The 19838-nt window shown below is 43.7% G+C and overlaps 1 protein-coding gene across 2 annotated transcripts in view; it reads right to left on the bottom strand.

Annotated features, from left to right (window-relative positions):
- Positions 1 to 19838, bottom strand: part of CA10 (carbonic anhydrase 10) — a 318945-nt gene that overhangs the window by 105825 nt on the left and 193282 nt on the right. For both annotated transcript variants that reach the window (XM_073606688.1, XM_073606689.1), the window contains exon 4: positions 3854 to 3996. In XM_073606688.1, coding sequence (XP_073462789.1) covers positions 3854 to 3996 — 143 coding nt within the window. The remainder of the gene's footprint in view (positions 1 to 3853; positions 3997 to 19838) is intronic.

Here is a 19838-nt window from a genome sequence, read left to right as displayed (position 1 = left end):
TATGGGGGGGATGGAAGAGCTCAGCTATGGGGGACGGAGGATCTCAGCTATGGGGTATGGAAGAGCTCAGCTATGGGGGACGGAGGAGCTCAGCTATGGGGGGTGGAAGAGCTCAGCTATGGGGGACGGAGGAGCTCACCATTCTTCCAGAAGAGCATTTGTGAGGTCAGGCACTATGTTGGAGGAGAAGGCCCGGCTTGCAGTCCACACTCTAATTCATCCCAAAGGTGTTCTATCGGGTTGAGGTCAGGCCAGTCAAGTTCCTCCCGCTCCCAAACTTTTTTTTTTTGCTAGAAAATTACTTATAACCCCCAAATGTTTTATATATATATATATATATATATATATATATATATATATATATATAAAACATTTGGTGGTAATTTTTTAGCAACAAATACTGATTTATACTTGTAAACAAGAATTGCCAGAAAAAGCTTTGCCTCCATATTAATGAGTGAATCAGGAAAAGAATGCATTCTGGCCACAAGGCGGAGCTGTTGATCATAGTAAATGAGTACTCATAGTATTGATCATCAGCTCCACCTAGTGGCCACAATGCAGTATTTTCCTGATTCGCTCTATTTTGTATGAATGAATAATGTTCGACCTGCACTGCTCTATTTCATTTAAAACTGGGAAAAAGGAACAACACAACCTTCTGTTTGTACCTGAGATGCTGAAACAGTTTAGGGAGTCATATTTGTTTTGCACTAAAAAGTGTGCTGGGATGGGGAGGGGGGGGAATAGTTTGTGTTGCTCTCTGTATTGCCCTGCCCTTGTGCATCTTTCCAACTTTGCTAGTTTTTGAACCTGTTGCGGCCCACCTAACACATGATGTGCGTCGGGAGAAGGGTGGGTTTTAACATCAGCATACTGCACATATCCAATGTTTCTGTGCCGAGAGCGCGCTCATACCGCAGAGACCAAGCTTTTGAAGACAGCTCTCAGTCCGGACCAACGATCAGAAGCCAGCGGGATTGGCCCCTGATCATGTGATCACTGTGTCTGCCAATTACAGTGGTCACATCATTGCAAAGTGTTCCCTGAACGGAGCCCGTGATGAGCGACCTCCTGTGGTTACAATGCAGCAGGGCAGCCACTTGCCAGAGGATCTGGAAGACAGCAAGGATCGCTGTAGTAGCTGCGGCTACTACACAGGGATACCATAGGTATAGAATAAATACTATTACATTGGTGGCCATAATGTGGTATTTTCCTGTTGCGCACTATTTTTAATGAATGGATAACATTCGACGTGGAGAGGAAATTGCCTAAAAAAGTGCGATTTGGCCCCATTTTCACAGAACAAATTCACATGCAGCTTCACAGGACGATTTGATTTATAAATCGTTTATAAATGCACCCCAATGCGTGTGTAAATCTCCTGGGTGGGGACACAGCAGGCACCATTCAGGGAAAGTTTTGTACGTTCTCTGATTGGACGAGGTGGAGAGGAGGGGCAGTGACACTACAATCTCCACCTCATCCAATCAGAGAATGCTTTCTGTTCATTGAGAGAATGCAAAGTGTTTTTTTTTTTCCTGAATGGTGAGTGAGCGCCCCCCTGTGGTCACTATGCAGAAGGGCAGTGGCATGCAGAAGACAGCAAAGGATCGCTGTAGTAGTGGGAAAATCCTTTAACGTGAACGGGATTATACGCAGTTTGATTATGCGTTCATTAATAAACATGAATGGTTTTATCTTCTGTGTCCCGTTGCTAACTTTGAGACGAATGTTTTTTGTTTTTTTATAGAGAGTGAGATAGCGGCCCGATCTCAAAGTAATATGATTCCAATTTTTTTAGGCGTAAACCCACTGGGCGCAAAATCAACAACTATTTGATATTTTTATCCTTTATCTCCAAATCCATTCTTTCATCTGTGGCGCTTTGTTTTAGGAACATTAATCTGCACAGATGGCGAAAGCACAGTAATCTCCGATTTTCTGTTACTATGTTACCAGATACCGAGCGGAATTTTTAATGAAATGGCTGTTTTGAAGGATTTATAGAAAACCGCATCTTTTGTTATTCCCACCCCCCGATTGGTTTCTTTTTAAATGTTATTTTCGATGTATAGATGACGTCATGTGACTTGCAGTAATGGACACATTGCATTTTATTTCACATGTCCTCATAGAGCGACGATTATCAGCCCTTTTTTTTTTTTCTGGTCACAGCATGCTTTAAAGCCCTGGTTCGCGTTGATGCGATTTGGCATGCGATTTGACATGTCAAATCGCATGCCAAAATCGGCGGCTATTGCCCGCAATGGCACCGTCCGAATCGGTGCGACGCCGACTTTGCTGCGCCGCATCGATTCCCAAAAGTAGTTTCTGTACTACTTTTGGCGATTTCAGGTGCGATTTTAATAGACATCTGTGCAGGAAGCCGGAGAGACGTCTCCGAAATCGTCGGACTGACATGCGGGAATGAAATGATGCGAGTTCAGCTGACGTATCCCGCATCAATGTGAACCAGGGCTCAAAGTCTGCTACATTGGAAAAAAACATAACTGTTATTTATTGGACAACCTGGGAAATCTGAAACCTGATAATGCATACAATCACCTTGACAAGTTCTATTCTCACCTCTATACTCACTTCCTCATTGGCCTATGTCTTCTGCCCCCCCATCTGGTGATGTGGCCTTCTTCACTGTGTATGACATTTGACACTTCTAGGAATGTTGGATGACTGTGTCCCCTGCTACAAGCCATGGTTCTGTCCTCTGTCCTCTGACCCCTACATTACTACAGCGCCTAGGGGAAGGAACCATGTTGCAGGGGGACATGGCCATCTAACAATTCCAAAAGTGTTAAGTCACTAAAGCTGGCTACAGCGCCCTCTGCAGGGAAGGTAGTAGACACTGGCATACCTCCCAACTTTTTGAGATGGGAACAAGGGACACCTATTACCAAAAGTATGTAGCCATAGAACAAACACCCTGCCACGCCCCCTTTTAGCACTGGGAAACACTTTTTGAAAGATAAAAAGTGCATCAGACCAAAATGAGGGACAAATGAGGAGGAAAGAGGGACAGAAAGACTTTGTTCCAAATCAGGCACAGTCCCTCGAAATCAGGGACAGTTGGGAGCTATGGACACTGGATGGGGGAGTAGAAGAATACATTTACATGGGCACATGGGGGCATATGAGCAGGGAATGGGGGGGGGGGCATGGCAAGAATCAATAGAATAATAGGCTGAAAGAGAAAAAAAAACAGAAATAACAGATTCCTCTATCCACACAAACAAGATGAATGAAAAGATACCCACTACCGGGACATTGTATTCCGACAGCAGGACCCGCTGCTGTCAGAATCCTCAGATCATCAGTTGTAGAAGACTACAGGAGGGGGGCAGAGACCAGACCAGTCACCCTGCACAGGGAGAGACAGCAGAGCTGTGGGAGGGACCTAGTAGACTCCACCCACTACAGGCTGCCTGCTGAAAACTCCAGGAGGGGGCGGAGACAAGACCAGTCACCCAGCACAGGGAGAGACAGCAGAGCTGTGGGAGGGACCTAGTAGGCCCCACCCACTACAGGCTGCCTGCTGAAAACTCCAGGAGGGGGCGGGGACCAGACCGGTCACCCTGCACAAGAAGAGGGAGCAGCAGTGACCAGTCTTTATTACAGGAAGTCAAAGTTTCACACTGGGTTAGTGTACAGATCTGGAAGAAATAGACGAACCAAGATTCAAGAAATAACACACACGACTCTTGTATTTAGGCAATATTTTTTTAGCCCGGAGTTCCCCTTTAAGAGATCTATTTGTCCAGAGCTTCTTATTAATATAGTAAACATTTCTGCATCATGAATGAGTTTTATTTGGTGCACATTTAAGGCTTACCTTCCTTCCACCTGTGTTGATACGTAGCGATGTTAGGAAGGGATCGAAAATCATATGGCTGGTTTCTATGTTGACGGGAGACTGCCTCTTTCCAACCGCACATAGATTCCAGGCGGAATTTACCAATCCCCAAAAGGAAGGCACTAGGGAGACAAAACGATGAAAAGCTTTAAGCATTATGGGTATTAAATTGGAACTCTGGCCAAAACGTATTTTTAGTTTTGGACAGGTTGGAGAGGAATTAGAACACTTGTTGAGTTTTTCTTGCTGTCTGTGTCTCCATTAATGCAGTGGTTCTCAACCCCATCCTCAAGAATCCCCAACAGGCCATGTTTGCAGGTTTTCCTTTTTCTTGCACATGTGCTTTAAATCAGAGTCAATGTCTTGGTATTTTGGACAGCTATTTTATCTAAGAGAAATTCCCCAAACATGGCATGTTGAGGGTACTTGAGGACTGGGTTGAGAACCACTGCATTAGGGAGAGTCAGCCTCTCTTATTTGTCCTGGTGACGATTATCACCGAGAAGTAAAGCCCACATTTTTGGTTTGTCAGTAGAATAGGATTGGAGGGGAATCTTCGAATGGGGACACTAGTTCGGAGATTCTCTTCAGAGGGTTTTCCTGTTTTGGCTATGGGATGAGAAGTGAAGGGAAATCTCTCCAATTAGACACAAATGGCAAAATGGAAAATGACAGGGGTTATAACCCTCCATGGCTCTGTCCAAAATGAAAAAAAGGTTCTACTTTAAAGTGCACGTGAATATAAAACTTGTTTTTTTTTTTGTTTTTTGTTTTTTATTTGGATAGAGTAAGGTTAAAATTCCAGAAAATCATTAAAATGTAGAGTGTAGCATTATGTCAACCTCCATATACAGTATGTTATAATGCATGTGTACAGATATTACCATACATAAAATGCAAATTGGTTAATAATTAAAATTCATATAAACATCAATTCATAAAGAAATCAAATCTATAAAAGGTGCAAAAAAAATCCCTTTAATTCCCCAACTGAAGGGGTAGGAATGGAGATTGGGACTTTATATGTGACCCTGAGAAATCACATAAGATTAAAATAACAGTATAATTTTAGTACATCATCTTAAAGATCATACACATCATGGAAGAGATTAAAAAATTAAAAAAAAATCACCTCTATCACCAATATAATAGCATTTGGCTGCTAGGACTGACGCATTTCGTAAAGGACTCGCTCAAGAGGCTTAGGTGCCATTTTGTCAAAGGTAGACATATAATGTGATTGCCCGTAGGAAGCAGTGATGTATACACTTTGAAGATACATAAAAGTTTGGGGCATATGCAATAGATGATAGATGATGAATAGATGATGATTATCCTAATGTGATGGTTCAAGCAGTGGGACTGGCTGCAAATATGGAGGTGTCCTTCTGTTACCTTTGCTTATCTGTTTAATCATATTTAGACATTAGATGTTTTCCTGGGCGAGAAACATATTAATGTATAGAGAGAATGCCCTGATCATTGTACATACCCCCAAAAAAGGCGTGGACCCTGAAGAAGCTGGTTCTTCACGAAACGCGTTGGTCCTAGATGAGTATGATTTTTTTTTAAGATGATGTAATGAAATTATATTGTTGTTTTAGTCTTATGTAATTTCTTGGAGGCACATATAAAAATCCAATTTCCTTTCCTACTGCTTCAATTGGGGAGTGAAAGGGTTTTTGGATTGTTGGTACGTGATTAGGGATGGTGTCCACTGGGAAATCAATATTTTTATGCATTGTACACAAACAAAGCACTTCCATAATTACTTAAAAAGGTTAAAGATTTTTTTTTGTTGCGGTCTGTGTACCATTATAAATGTATCAGGAAGTTAGAGGAAGTGAAAGGAATTTTCCTCTTAAACAGTTGTCCCCAAAACAGGTGTTCGTGTTGGACAATTCCTCCTTACCTCTTGTTCTGGGGACAGCTTTAAAATGTTGGATTTCTCCTCACTTTCCATCTTGATGACAAAGGTCACCAAAACAAATATAGAGGGTTAATCTGCTCAATGGGGACACAGGCAGCATTAAAACCTGAACGAGGGTCTAACCTATTCCCACTCTATCCATATCTATTAAAAAAAAGTTTTGCCTGGAGATACACTTTAGGAGTTCTATGGTCACACTTCCATTTTTATAACATCAGCATTGCAATAAAAATACAAACAATAGTTAGATTAGACATTTCAACATGAAACACACCTCAAGACTGTGAGATGAGACGGGTGGACACCATGTAGGCAAAACTCCATGTACGTAAAACACAACAAATATACCAAAGGTGATTAGTAAAACCAACTAGCTCTTTAAAACATAGTTGGATCTTTGGCCTGTAGAATAAAGAGAAGAGTAGTACGATCAAGGAGATCTATGCACCATCAAAAACACAGCAGCACCCCTCCATAACATCTGACAGTTAAGTCAGTTATATGTCATGAGTTGGAACCTTTGCCATTTTTATCCCCATATTTTTGACCACGTGATTGAGGCTATACCTTTTTCGGTTTGATTTAAGTTTATGCCCTGGATGTTTGTAACCAAGGCCTACCTTCAGTAAAGGAACAGAAAATTGAGATATGCCCCTGATTTATGTATGGTGGACACAGTTGCCGCATGGCTACAGGCATTTGGACAACGGTGAGCTACAATATAGTGGATTGATGGTGTTCTCAAGGAGACCTAGTGCATAGTCAATACCTGGGGAATCTCCTTTTAACAACCAGTTTGGTATAGTGGTGGTAGTTCCATGATGGTGAGGCATTCAGTGGCAGTGACTGGGAAGGTTTCTCTGTTGCACCTGCTGTGCAGCATGGTGCAGGAACAATAACTCTCACAGGTACATGCAAAGAAAACTTGTACTAAAGTAATGTAGTAACAGTTCACAACAAACCGGGTGGGAATGCTACCCAAGTACACTCAAGGATCCAGTAGAAGGACAGGAGTGGATTTCATCCAGAATGACACCGTCTGTTAAAGGGGACAGAATGCGGCCTGGCCATCCAGCACCCAACTGAGAAGATGTTCAGAGAAGCAGAGTCCCTACTCTTTCCCTCCTTGTCAGGAACCTTTTCCTTACTGTCCCTAACAGGTGAGGCATCAGTCTCTACCCTGTTCACTTGCAAAATGCGTGCCAAACCTGGAAGCCAGCACCTTAAATAGAATCCACCTAACCCAAGATGGCTGCTTGAGACACATGGAGCAGCAGCATCCAATAGGATAGCTCCCCCAGTGACCCAGGAACCAAAGAGGGACTTTGTCTCTCCTGACTCCCTCTCCAACAAAAAGCACAGCTGCGGTGAGCACCACCTGCTGTGGAGAAAATAGACTGCACCTGCCTACATGCTGCCTGGGCACCTTGTGTAGCATGGCCCCAGGGGTGGTAGCTGACCACCTAGGAACTAAACTTGCAACCACAGGTATAGTAGAGGCCTCTCATGTAAAGTGTACCATGTATTTTTGTGTAGCATAGTCTCAGGGGTGGTAGCTAACCACTTAGGAACTAAACCTAGAACCACAGATATAGCAGAGCCTTCTCATGTAAACGTGTAAAAAGTACTCTTGTCGAGGCCTAGGACCAAAGAAATGGAACCTGTGTGAATTTGTTTAGTAACCAGTGAAGCAAAGTTGAAGCTTCAGCCCACCGCCTGTGCAAAGCTGTTGTTTTGTGGGTCCCCTGGGAACTGGCTTAACAACCCTGGCACCAGGGGGGGGCCCTTCTACAAGCCAGTTTATTTCTGAGTTGTATCAATTCTCGATTAGCCCATGCCAGTCCAACGCTTCATTCAAACTAGCAGTTTAAAGTAGAACGATAGGCAAAACTCTTTTTTTTTTCATTTTGGATAGAGTATGGGAGGGTTATAACCCCTTGGGTTGGGGAAACCTCCCTTCACTTTACACTGTCCCATAGACAAAACACGAAGCATTAGGAAATCACTACAAAGTTATTGAATCCCTTGTTGTCACCAGAACTAGTGTGCCCATTTTCCCTCTGTTACTGATCTGGGGATAACCCAAAATTTGGGATTTTCTTTCATGTTCGGTGAATAGCCATAAACATGACAGATAGAGAGGGTTAATGTCCCTAATGGGGCGACAGACAACAATAAAAACTGACAGGTGCCCCACTCCCCCTCCACTCCATCCAAAACCAAAAAAAAAATTGTTTTCAGTTGTACTTTACGCTCTGATGAAGGGTGAATGTTGTAGCTCTCGAAACGCGTTGACTTGTTGCCTTGACCACCTGTGATGATGTAAATGGCTCTTGTTTTCCCTACACATTCCAGTTTCATTGATGGCATGATTAAAATGCAGTCAGCCATAGCATGACAGGATCTCCACCCTCCCACAGCCACCTTTAGCTAATCGGAAGGGCAGGATAGGACTCCCGAGGTGCGGGACATACACCACTTTCCCTGCAGACCATAGATTCATTCATTTGGCGGCTTATAGCGGAAGGACCCCTTTCTGACTTTGAGAAGTGAGCACTGCTGTCATCTGCTTGTATTTACAATACTGCCGAATAAAATATGACTGTTACCTCACCTCTATTCCTCATGTAATCAGGCACTCCGAGACATTTTTCACCTCTCCCTGGCAGCTGCTCATTTCAGTTCTCACTTTTTCCTCATTGACATTCACTCTTAGAATGATCCGTCTTCGCAGAACAATTGACGACACATTAATTTAGGAATTTTCAACTCTCTTGCTCATTCTAATAGTTTCAATTTCGAATGCCTTGATTGAGCTTTTATTGAAGTTGGAGCCACAGACTGGAAAAACTCAAACTTCTAAAATCACATTTATTTAAATGTGTTTAAGGTGTCAGCAGTGAAGGACTTGGTTTGCATGCTAGGCCGCCATACGTTTTCACTCCTTAATTTCTTAGCCTTGAGAATATTAAAAATCTAGCAGTACCACTAAGGCTCAGGCACATGGGTGTAATTAAAAGAGAAGTATGGCCAATGATTTTTTGGTCCTATTTCTCTTGTGGGTTCTGATTCTGAGTCACAGGAGACTACAACCAAGTGTTCTCCTGTGACCCAGAATTAGCCATCAGTGGGCTTTAGTCACAGAGCTGCCCCAGACTCTGGAAGGGTCCGGACAATAATGTTTGGATCCACCCAGTTGCCTGATCAGCAGCTGGCTCAGCCTCTCATCTCAGGCCAAGACTCTCAACCTTTCAGCAGGCTGTGAGAGCATGAGCCAGCCACCTCTCCAGCCCGGTGCTCCAGTGAGCGCTAGAAGAGCAGAGAGCGATGACTAACAGTCACCGCTCTCTGCTCAGAGCAGACCAAGAACTGAGCAATTAGCGGTGATGAGATAGCTCAGTTCTCAGGCTTAGGGCTGGTGGAGGACACACGGAGGTGAGTATGTATGTTTATTTTTTTATATCCCCTACTTTTTATACTCCCAACTTAAATACTCATATAAACGCTGAACATTGCTGGCAGAAAGATCAGAAAGATCAGCATAAAACCGGAAAATTGTATAAAATACTTACCTTAATTTTCCTTCTTGGTGCCTACTCATGACAGCATACTAGTGATAGAGCTCCGTCACTATACCCATCCACGGGACCAGTTAAAATCTATAAAATCTTTAAAAAAGAGAAAGACCCCAAAGCATTCTTTGTAAATACAGCAATACTGAGGGTGGGTCAACAGCAAAGTGCAATTCTAATAAGTACAGCAATTGATAACATTTTCTGGTTTCCTGACGCCTACCCATGGCACCATACCTGTGATAGAGCTCCGTCCCTATCCTTACTTACAGGACCAGTTAAAGTCTATAACATCTTATCTTTGTGACTAGAGCAAGACCGAGGGTAAGGTCCATATGCTGCTATGGATAGGCACCAGCAAAGTAAAATTACGGTAAATATTTGATTTTCCTGGTTTCCTGGTGCCTCCATGGCGCCATACTAGTGATAGAGCTCCGTACCTATCCACCTACAGAACCAGCTAAAATCTATAAAAGAGTAAAAGAAAGACCCCAAAGCACTCTTTGTGACTAGAGCAAGACCGAGGGTGGGTCCATATGGATAGGCATAAGCAAAGTAAAATTACGGTATGTAGTTGATACAATTTTCTGGTTTCCTGGTGCCTTCATGGCACCGTACTAGTGAGATCCACTCCTTTCCCTGCCTACAGGACCAATTAAAATATATTAGGGGTCAGAGAAAGACCCCAAAGCATACTTGTTCAGCATCACCCTCCCTATTAGTTAGTTATTTATAACTAGTATGCTGTCATGGGTAGGAACCAAGAAAGGAAAATTATGGTAAGTATCCAATACAATTTTCCAATCTTCTGGTGCTTGCATGGCACCATACTAGTTTCGGGAGCTTTGTGGACTTTCTCTTACTCCTTTATATATTTTTTTAACTGTCCCTGTAGGCGGTGATAGGAACAGAGCCTTATCACTAGTATGCTGCCATATAGGCACCAGGAAACCAGATAATTGTATCAAATACTTACCATCATTTTCCTTTCCTGGTGCTTATCCATGGCAACATATGGATCCACCCTCAGTCGTACTCTATCAAAGAATGCTTTGGGGTCTCTCTTGCTCTTTTATAGCGTTTATCTGGTTTTGTAGGTGGGGATAGGAGCAGGTCTCTATCACTACTAATATGCTGCCACGTACATTAGGCATCAGGAAACCTGAAAATTGTACAAAAAATTTACCATAATTTTTCTTTCCTGATGCCTAACCATGGCAACCACTCTCGGTCTTTCTCTAGTTGCAAGGCAAATGGAAATTTGCTCGCTCCTGGTCCAGGTCGGGCAGGCCCTGTGTACCTTGTCCCAGTGGAGTCACCAGGGGGGCTGTTCCCCAACAGAGGGCGTCAAAACCACCAATGGGTATGGTGGTCCTGGAGAAGAGTGTATCTCAAAACACGTCTTTTCATACTCCCCGTATGTGTGTCCCATATGTACCGGAGTTCAATGATTGTGTATCTCTGCATATTGTATTGCAATATTTTTTTTTTGTCTATATTACGCATCCTGTACCCCCTTTTGTATTCCTGTTACATTTACCTTGTGTACCATAGACCTGTTTAGATCTATACCTTAATAAATACCTAATTTCATTTCAAATATACACTCCTCATACTCCTTATTACTCCCGAGTTGGTTCTCCTTTTGAAGTCCCGCAAGAGGAATACATTTCCATTTGCCTAGACACATTGGAGATGTGGGTTTACCCTACTCTCTAGACCAACTTAGCACCACCCCTATCTTGTTTCACTTTCTCTAGTTGCAAAGAAGGCTTTGGGGTCTTTCTCCTGCTCTTTAAGGCCCCTTTCACACTGGGGTGGTGGGGGCGTCGGCGGTACAACAGCACTATTTTTAGCGCTGCTGTACCATCGTTCTTGTAGCTGTATTCGGCCGCTAGCGGTTTTAACCCCCGCTGGCGGCCGAAAAAGGGTTAAAATCCCTCGTACAGCGCGGCTATAGCCGCGGTATTGCCGCGGTATAGCCGCGCTGTCCCATTGATTTCAATGGGCAGGAGCGGTTTAGGAGCGGTGAATACACCGCTCCTTCACCGCTCCAAAAAAGCGGTTTGCAGGACTTTTTTCACCGCCCTGCCTGCGCACCGCTTCAGTGTGAAAGCCCTCGGGCTTTCACACTGAACAAACAGCGGAGGCTGTTTAGGGGTGGTTTGCAGGCGGTATTTTTAGCGCAATACCGCCTGAAAACCGCTCCAGTGTGAAAGGGGTCTTACAGATTTTATCTGGTTCTGTTAGTGGGGATAGAAGCAGGTACTCTGCCATGTAGGTGCTAGGAAAAAAAATGCATGTACTGTAGTGTAAAGTACTGACATATATGCACGTTTTTGAGGGTGTGTGAATAGAATAGTTGTTCGCTGGAGTCACTGGTGTGAATTCATCCACATACGCATGCACATTTACACCAGTCTACGGAGGGCTTTTTTTCAGCGGGAACGCGGGGGAACGCAGTTCTGGCACCTTCGGCACTGAATGTATGTAATGGCAAGGGGTGATGGGGTGTGCTGGAGGGTCTATTGATGCTAGCTGCTGGGGGATCTATTGTCACTAGGAGGGAATCTGTTGTTGAGGGAAGGGTCTATTATTGCTAGGGGGTCTTTCAGGGTCGATCACTGGGAGGGATCTAATGACGACTATGGTTCCAGGGATGGATTTGTTGTTGCTGGGAAGTTTGTTGAGGGGGGGGGGGGTCTATTTTTGCTAAGGGGATTCATTGCTGCTGAGGGGATCTATTGTTGCTGAGGGTGAGGGGACTATTGTTGTTGGGGGGGAACTAATGTTGTTGTGGAGAAACTATCGTTGCTGGGGGGGTATTCTGTTGCAGGGCTTTTATTGCTGCTGGGGGTCTATGGTTGATAAGTGAATCTATTGTTGAGGGGCATATTGTTGCTGGCTACTGGAAGGTCTATTGTTGCTGATGGGGGTCCTATTGTTCCTGTGGGGGATCAATTGTTCCTGTTGGGTATTGTTGCTGAGCGGATTATTGTTGGGGATCGGATTATTGTTGCTTGGTAGGCAAATGTTTTTGGGGAGGAACTAATGTTGCTCATACCTCCCAACTTTTTGAGATGGGAAAGAGGGACACCTATCAGCAAAAGTACGCAGGTATATGACACACCCCTTGCCACGCCCCCTTAAAGAAGTATTGTACAAAAAAACAAAATTGGTTAAACCCACAAGTGCTTTTTTACTACTACTATTCCTTTATACTGGCATTTGGAATTTAGAAAAAAAGAAATTTAGAAATCAGATGACAGGTTTAGTGCTGGAAAACACTTTTTAATACATAAAAAGTGCATTTTATATACATCTATATAATTCAGACCAAAATGATGGACAAATGAGGAGGAATGAGGGACAGAGGGACATTGCTCCAAATCAGGGACAGTCCCTCGAAATCAGGGACAGTTGGGAGCTATGGTGTTGCTGAGGGATATTTTGTTGCAGGGGGTGTATTGTTGCTGAGGCTGAAAAAAGGCTGATATCAAGTCAGAATCAGGCACTTACACGGCTTTTATTAAAAATATCAGCTGGCCATTGAGCTTTAGCACAATAAAACCTATCCATGTCATATCCTCATCTGTTCCGCATCTATGGAGGTCGGTAGTCTCTGGACGGCCATTAGACCCAACCTCTCTATGAGAAGGACGGCATCACTTATTTATAAAATGTGGAGATGTGCATCCGGCAGTAGAAGACTGAAGCCTCTGTAAAAGGCGAGATGGAAAGTGAACAATGCAGAACTCCTCCATATTTTCAGTTTACTCCAAACAGTGATAAGAAGAATAATACCGGAGTGCAGATAAAAACAGAGCAGTAATGCAAGTGAGCAGCAACATCCATATGGAGTGTGTATATACAGTACATAGAACTATTTCATATCATTTTCTAGGCTACACGATTGTTAAATCTTATCATTCAAGTATGCAGACAGACAAGTACAGTGCCTTGAAAAAGTATTCATACCTGCTGAAATTTTATGTGATAGACCAACACATAGGGGCACATAATTGTGAAGTGGAAGGAAAATGATAAATGGTTTTCAATTTTTTTTTACAAATAAATATGTGAAAAGTGTGGGGTACATTTGTATAGCGCCCCCCTGAGTCAATACTTTGTAGAACCTCCTTTCACTGCAATTACAGCTGCAAGTCTTTTTGGGGATGTCTCTACCAGCTTTGCACATCTACAGAGTGACATTTTTTGCCCATTCTTCTTTGCAAAATAGCTCAAGCTCTGTCAGATTGGATGGAGAGTGTTTGTGAACAGCAATTTTCAAGTCTTGCCACAGATTCTCAATTGGATTTAGGTCTGGACTTTGACTGGGCCATTCTAACACATGAATATGATTTGATCTAAACCATTCCTATGTAGCTCTGGCTGTATGTTTAGGTCGTTGTCCTGCTGGAAGGTGAACCTCCGCCCCAGTCTCAAGTCTTTTGCAGACTCTAATGCCGTGTACACACGACCGGACTTTTTGACAGCAAAGGTCCAACGGAACAAATCCATTGCACAATTCAATCGTGTGTGGGCTTCATCAGACCTTTTCTGTCGAAAAATCTGACGGACTTTAGAAATAGAACGTTTCAAATCTTTCCGACGGACTTGAGTCCTATAGAAAAATCCGCTCGTCTGTATGCTAGTTCGACAGACCAAAAACGACGCTAGGGCAGCTATTGGCTACTGGCTATGAACTTCCTTATTCTAGTCCGGTCATAAGTCATCACGTTTGAAATGATCGGACTTTGGTGGGATCATGTGTAGACAAGTCCGTTTCGTCAGAACTCCGTTGAAAAGTTCTTCAGAGTTCAGTCTGACGAGAAGTCCGCTCGTGTGTACGGGGCATTACAGGTTTTCTTCTAAGATTGCCCTGTATTTGGCTCCATCCATCTTCCCATCAACTCTGACGAGCTTCCCTGTCCCTGCTAAAGAAACGCATCCCCATAACATGATGCTGCCACCACCATGTTTCACAGTGGGGATGGTGTGTTCAGGATGATGCGCTGTGTTAGTTTTCTGCCACACATAGCGTTTTGCTTTTAGGCCAAAAAGTTCAATTTTGGTCTCATCTGACCAGTTGGACAACAACCCTAAACATACCGCTCTGTCAGATTGGATGGAGAGCGTCTGTGAACAGCAATTTTCAAGTCTTGCCACAAATTTTCAATTGGATTTAGGTTTGGACTTTGACTGGGCCATTCGAACACATGAATATGATTTGATCTAAACCATTCCATTGTAGCTCTGGCTGTATGTTTAGGGTCGTTGTCCTGCTGGAAGGTGAACAATGGATATGCGAGTTTGGGGTGGAGGAACTTGACTGGCCTGCACCTCAACCCGATTAAACACCTTTGAGATGAATTACAGTAGAGACTGTGAGCCAGGCCTTCTCGTCCAACATCAGTGCCTGACCTCAGAAATGCACTTCTAGAAGAATGATCAAACATTCCCATAGACACACTCCTAAACCTTGTGGACTCTCAGAAGAGTTGAAGCTGTTATAGCTGCAAAGGGTGGGCCAACTCAATATTGAACCCTACAGACTAAGACTGGGATGCCATTAAAGTTCATGTGCGTGTAAAGGCAATCGATACTGTAGCTAGAACATAGATCGATAGATTATTATATCAATAGATAGATAGATAGATAGATAGATAGATAGATACAGGGCTTTTTTTCAGCGGGAACGCGGGGGAACGCAGTTCCGGCACCTCCAGCACTAAATGTATGTAATAGCATGGGGTGTGGGGTGTGCTTGGGGGTCTATTGATATTGGCTGCTGGGGGATCTATTGTCACTGATGGGGATCTGATTTTGTGTGACGGTCTATTGTTGCTGATGGAGAATCTATTGTTGCTGGGGGGGTCTTATGTTGCTGAAAGGGATCTACTGTTGAGGGAGAGATCTATTTTTACTGGCTGCTGGAGGATCCATTGATGCTGGCTGCTGGGAGATCTGTTGTTGCTGCTGGGGGGCATCTAATGTTGCTTGGGTGGATATTTTGTTACTGGGTGTGATATTTTGTTGTGGGTGGTTCACTGTTACTGCAGGGAATCTATTGTTGTTGGGGTGGAGTCCATTGTTGCTGGGGGAATCTATTGTTGTGTGGGGATCTATTGCTGGGATTCTATTGTTGCTGACTGCAGGGGATCTATTTTACTGCTTTTCTTTTTATCATTAACATGTTCCATACAAATGATTTAGCACCACAAAATGATACTTGGTTCTGTATTCTCTAAAAGGGGCAGTACTGGTAGGTGGGTAGGGGGTGGGATCAAGGGACGGTGGTCAGAGCTGGGTAGGGGGCAGAGACAAGGGATGAATCAGACGGGGGGAGTTCCTGCACCTATTCTCTGAGAAAAAAAGCCCTGGATAGATAGAAAGATAGATAGATAGATAGATAGATAGATAGATAGATAGATAGATAGATAGATAGATAGATAGATAGATAGATAGATAGATAGACAATTCAATAGATAGGAGAGTGCAAGTTTCACCAGCTTTAGGATCTATTTTTTATGACTTGCCCTGACCTTATAACACCAGAATCAGAGAATCATATAGGAGGTTGGTGTGTCTGGGAACACCTCTCCAGTATCCTAAGCCCGGGTTCCCGCATTACAGGGGGTATGGTGGAACAGTGTAGTACCATAATGCCTGGATAAGAAACTAGATAACAAAGCCAGTATCTTGTGCTCCATGTTTTCAATTCCTAGTTTAATTCTCAGTCTCAGTAAAGTGTACCTTTCATAATGTAAAACTTCTACCCACACTGTGCTCCACATTTACTGAACATTTGTAACGCCTGCTTTGTGTTGTATTCAACACTCTTTCCGGATGGTTGTGACGGTAGGTGTGCGTGATTCGGGAAGTACGGCGTTCACTCGGTCATACAACCATTATCATAACCTTTCCCATCGCCTCTCATTATGGTTATTACATTGACGCTGTATGGGAAGAAGTGTAGTAGTGTACTCTTTTCTTTAATGACAATGATCATCTGTCTCATAACAGAGTGATCACAGCTGACAAGCAGGTCGACCTACCCAATGAATCTTGGCAGTCGCTCTGTATCTCCGAGTTGATTCCACTTCAAACCGCCTCCCTTCGGCAGCTGGCGAGCCAAGTTCTCAATATCAGTTAACCTTCAAAGTGCGCTAAAATAGTGGAGCTGGGGTTTTTGGTACTGTCATAAAGCCTACTGTATGTCCCCCTTTCCGGTACTGTTTCTACCTGCAGTGTATGCTGTATGATAGAAATATAAAAACTCAATCCCAATTTTTTTTTTTAGATATCCCACCTGTATCTGGGGGGGTCCCCCATTGGGGAAATCACAGATGGCAAGAAAAAAACAAGGGTAATAGCCCTCCCTTACCATATCCAAAGTGGACAAAAAGTTTTGTCTTCAGTTCTACTTTAATGGCATTGATCTCTAGCAGTCTCATGTAACGTGTCCCTAGTCTCCGATTGTCTCCTACAGCATCTCCGGTCTCCAACCACAACTGTAGAACAGTCTCTGACCATTTTCTCTTGTACCTTATTCTTCTCTTCAGACTATATGCCATTTGCATTACATATAATGAATATTATATGTGGCTCTTGGGCATCAGAAGCCACATATACAAATGCATCTCAAAAAATTTGAATAGCATCAAACAGTTCATTTTTTTCAGTAATTCAATTCAAAAAGTGAAACTCATATATATATATATATATATATATATATATATATATATATATATATATATATATATATATATATATATATACATTGTGAAGCAGGTTGAAATTTCAGGAAAAGTGATTGATGGGATATATGTTCCTCCACGGATTCTTAGATTTGCAATCTAAAATAATACCAGCAGGGTAAAGAAGGATAGTTCTTTACCCTATATTGGTAACGTCTGTTCCAGGGATGGTTTTATTGGGAGTCTGGTAGAGATCTGGGTGGGACAGACTCCCAAATCCATGGACCACAGTTTAATGTTTTCTTTTCAGGTCTTGATTAAGGCAGCTGGTCCTAGATCTCGGGGGTGGGTAGTGTGTGTCTCCATGTGAGGAGGCAACTAGGAACAAGGCTGCTTATTCCCTAACTTTGGATACAAAGTGCTTGCGTTTGGGAGGACATTTACTACAAAACCAAGGACTGGTCAGACTCTGAACACAGTAAGGCTCGGTAGAGCAGAAGTTTACTTTTGTTTGATTTATGGCAAGATGCCCTTTTTCTTCTGTTTGGGAATATCCTGTGGATTAAACATGATGCTTTCCTAAAGAAACTGTGAGTTTGTCCCTGCATTGAGTCTGATCCCCTACAATTGGTGGCTTGAAGCGGGCACCAATTGTGCAAGACTGTACCTCTTGCAGTGGCATTTTTGAAAAAAATAATTAAGAGCCAACGCTCTTAAAGGGACAGTACACTAAGAAAATATTTGTTTTTCTCTTTTTAAAAAAAAATTAATTCACTGGTACCAGCAAACTGATAAGAGAATGGAGGAACTAATCAAACAGCTGGTACAAGCACGCATAGACCAACAAGAAACTAACCACTTGTTGATAACTGCTACCCAAGTGGCCATGCAGGAGAAAAAGGAGTTCAATAAGCTCATACAGACTCAGGTGCAGTCCCTGACTGACAAAGCCCTACGTCTGGACAATGTTGCAGATTTACACAAGCGAGTGCAGGCTGCATTACAGAAAATGATAGCCAAGGATGATGTGGAGGCTTTCCTCACGGTTTTTGAGAGGGTGGCAGAGCGTGAAGGGCTACCAATTGGCTGAGGTCCTTGCCCCCTGTTTGACCAGGGTCCCACAGAATGCCTATTATGATCTAAATGCTGCTAAGGCCCGGCAATATGAAACTCTGAAAACTGAGATTCTGGCCCGTCTTGGCATAACAATGGCTGTGAGAGCTCAGGACGTCCATGCTTGGCAATTTAAGGTGGACCAACCTGCAAGGAAACCAGATGTACAACCTCATTCACCTCACACGGATGTGGTTACAGCCAGAGGTCATCACCCCAGCCCAAATCTTGGAGAGAGTTGTAGTAGACCGCTTTGTAAAAGCCCTTCCAACCCCTATACAGAGGTTTGCCGGGAGAGCTGATCCTAAAGATGCCAATTAATTGATAGCTCTCGTGGAGCGGTACTTGTGTACTGAGGATTTTCTTCGGGCTGTAGTACCCACAGAATCCTTCTCCAAGAGACAGAAGCCCACCAACCTGGGAAAAAGCGATTCCGCCCTAAAGTTGGGGAAAAGGGAAGTAAATGCGATGGAGGTTCCTGTGGCGCAAGGAGTGAGGAGGCTCAATCACCAAAGGGAGACCCGCCAGGACCGGGGTCCTATAGTGTGCTGGCGTTGCCAAGAACCGGGGCACCTGGCCGCCATTTGTCCACTAAACCAGGAATCTATGGATTACAGTATGACCCAGAAAAGCTCTTTTGTTGCTACACCAGGAGACACCCCACAACAGCCAGGCGGCACTGAGAAACAAATTTGTGTCATTAAAGTGGACGGTTGCCAGATGACTGCCTTGCTGGATTCTGGCAGTCTAGTAACTTTAATGCATGCCAGTCTCGTGAATCTCCAAAAGTTGCAGCGACAGCTAATGGGCGTTGTTTGTATTCATGGGGATACCAAGTGCTACCCCACTGCCATTGTGTCTATCGAATCTTCCTGTGGCACCATGGACCATGAGGTTGGAGTAGTCCCAAATCTCATGTATAACACTGTCCTCAGACGAGACTTTCCTTTTTTCTGGGACTTATGGGGAAAGGCCCAGGGAGCAGGGCCCCCAGCTGGAATGGATTCCTACTACCCGAAACCGTTGGAGGGGCAGAATGAAGAAAAAGTCTGCAAATTTTCCCTTGGAGGTCCTTGCAGGTGACACAGAGGACCCCCCTCTGGAGTTAGACCTACCGGACCTGCCCACGACCTGAGAAAAGTTTGGCATGGCCCAGCTTAGTTAGGGCAAGGGAACAGGTAAAAGTGGTAAATGGGGTACTCCAAGAGCCAGGGGAGGAGGCTCTATTCCCCCATTTTGCTATGGAAAATTACCTCTTATACCGAGTCGATGAAATACGAGGAGAGAGACTGGAACAGTTGCTAGTGCCTCAACCTCATAGACGCTTGGTGCTAGACCTGGCACATTCTCATGTTCTTGGGGGACATCCGGGGGTGGATAAAACTAAAGCGAGAATATTGAAACGGTTTTATTGGCCAGGCTTACACAAAGAGGTAAAATTGTACTGTGAATCTTGCCCAGTTTGTCAGCTCACCGCTCCGGTCTCACATTTCCAGAGGCCATTGGTACCTTTAACCATCATTAAGGTGTCCTTTGACAGGATTGCCATGGATATCGTAGGTCCCTTGGTTAAGTCCGCTAGGGGGCACCAGTATATCTTGGTTGTCTTGGACTATGCCACCTGATACCCAGAGGCAATCCCGTCAAGG

This window comes from Aquarana catesbeiana, linkage group LG12 (assembly GCF_042186555.1).
Source record: "Aquarana catesbeiana isolate 2022-GZ linkage group LG12, ASM4218655v1, whole genome shotgun sequence".
NCBI classification, from domain to species: Eukaryota; Metazoa; Chordata; class Amphibia; order Anura; family Ranidae; genus Aquarana; species Aquarana catesbeiana.
The sequence above is the reverse complement of the archived record's forward strand: the minus strand, read 5'-3'. Positions and strand labels throughout refer to the sequence as shown.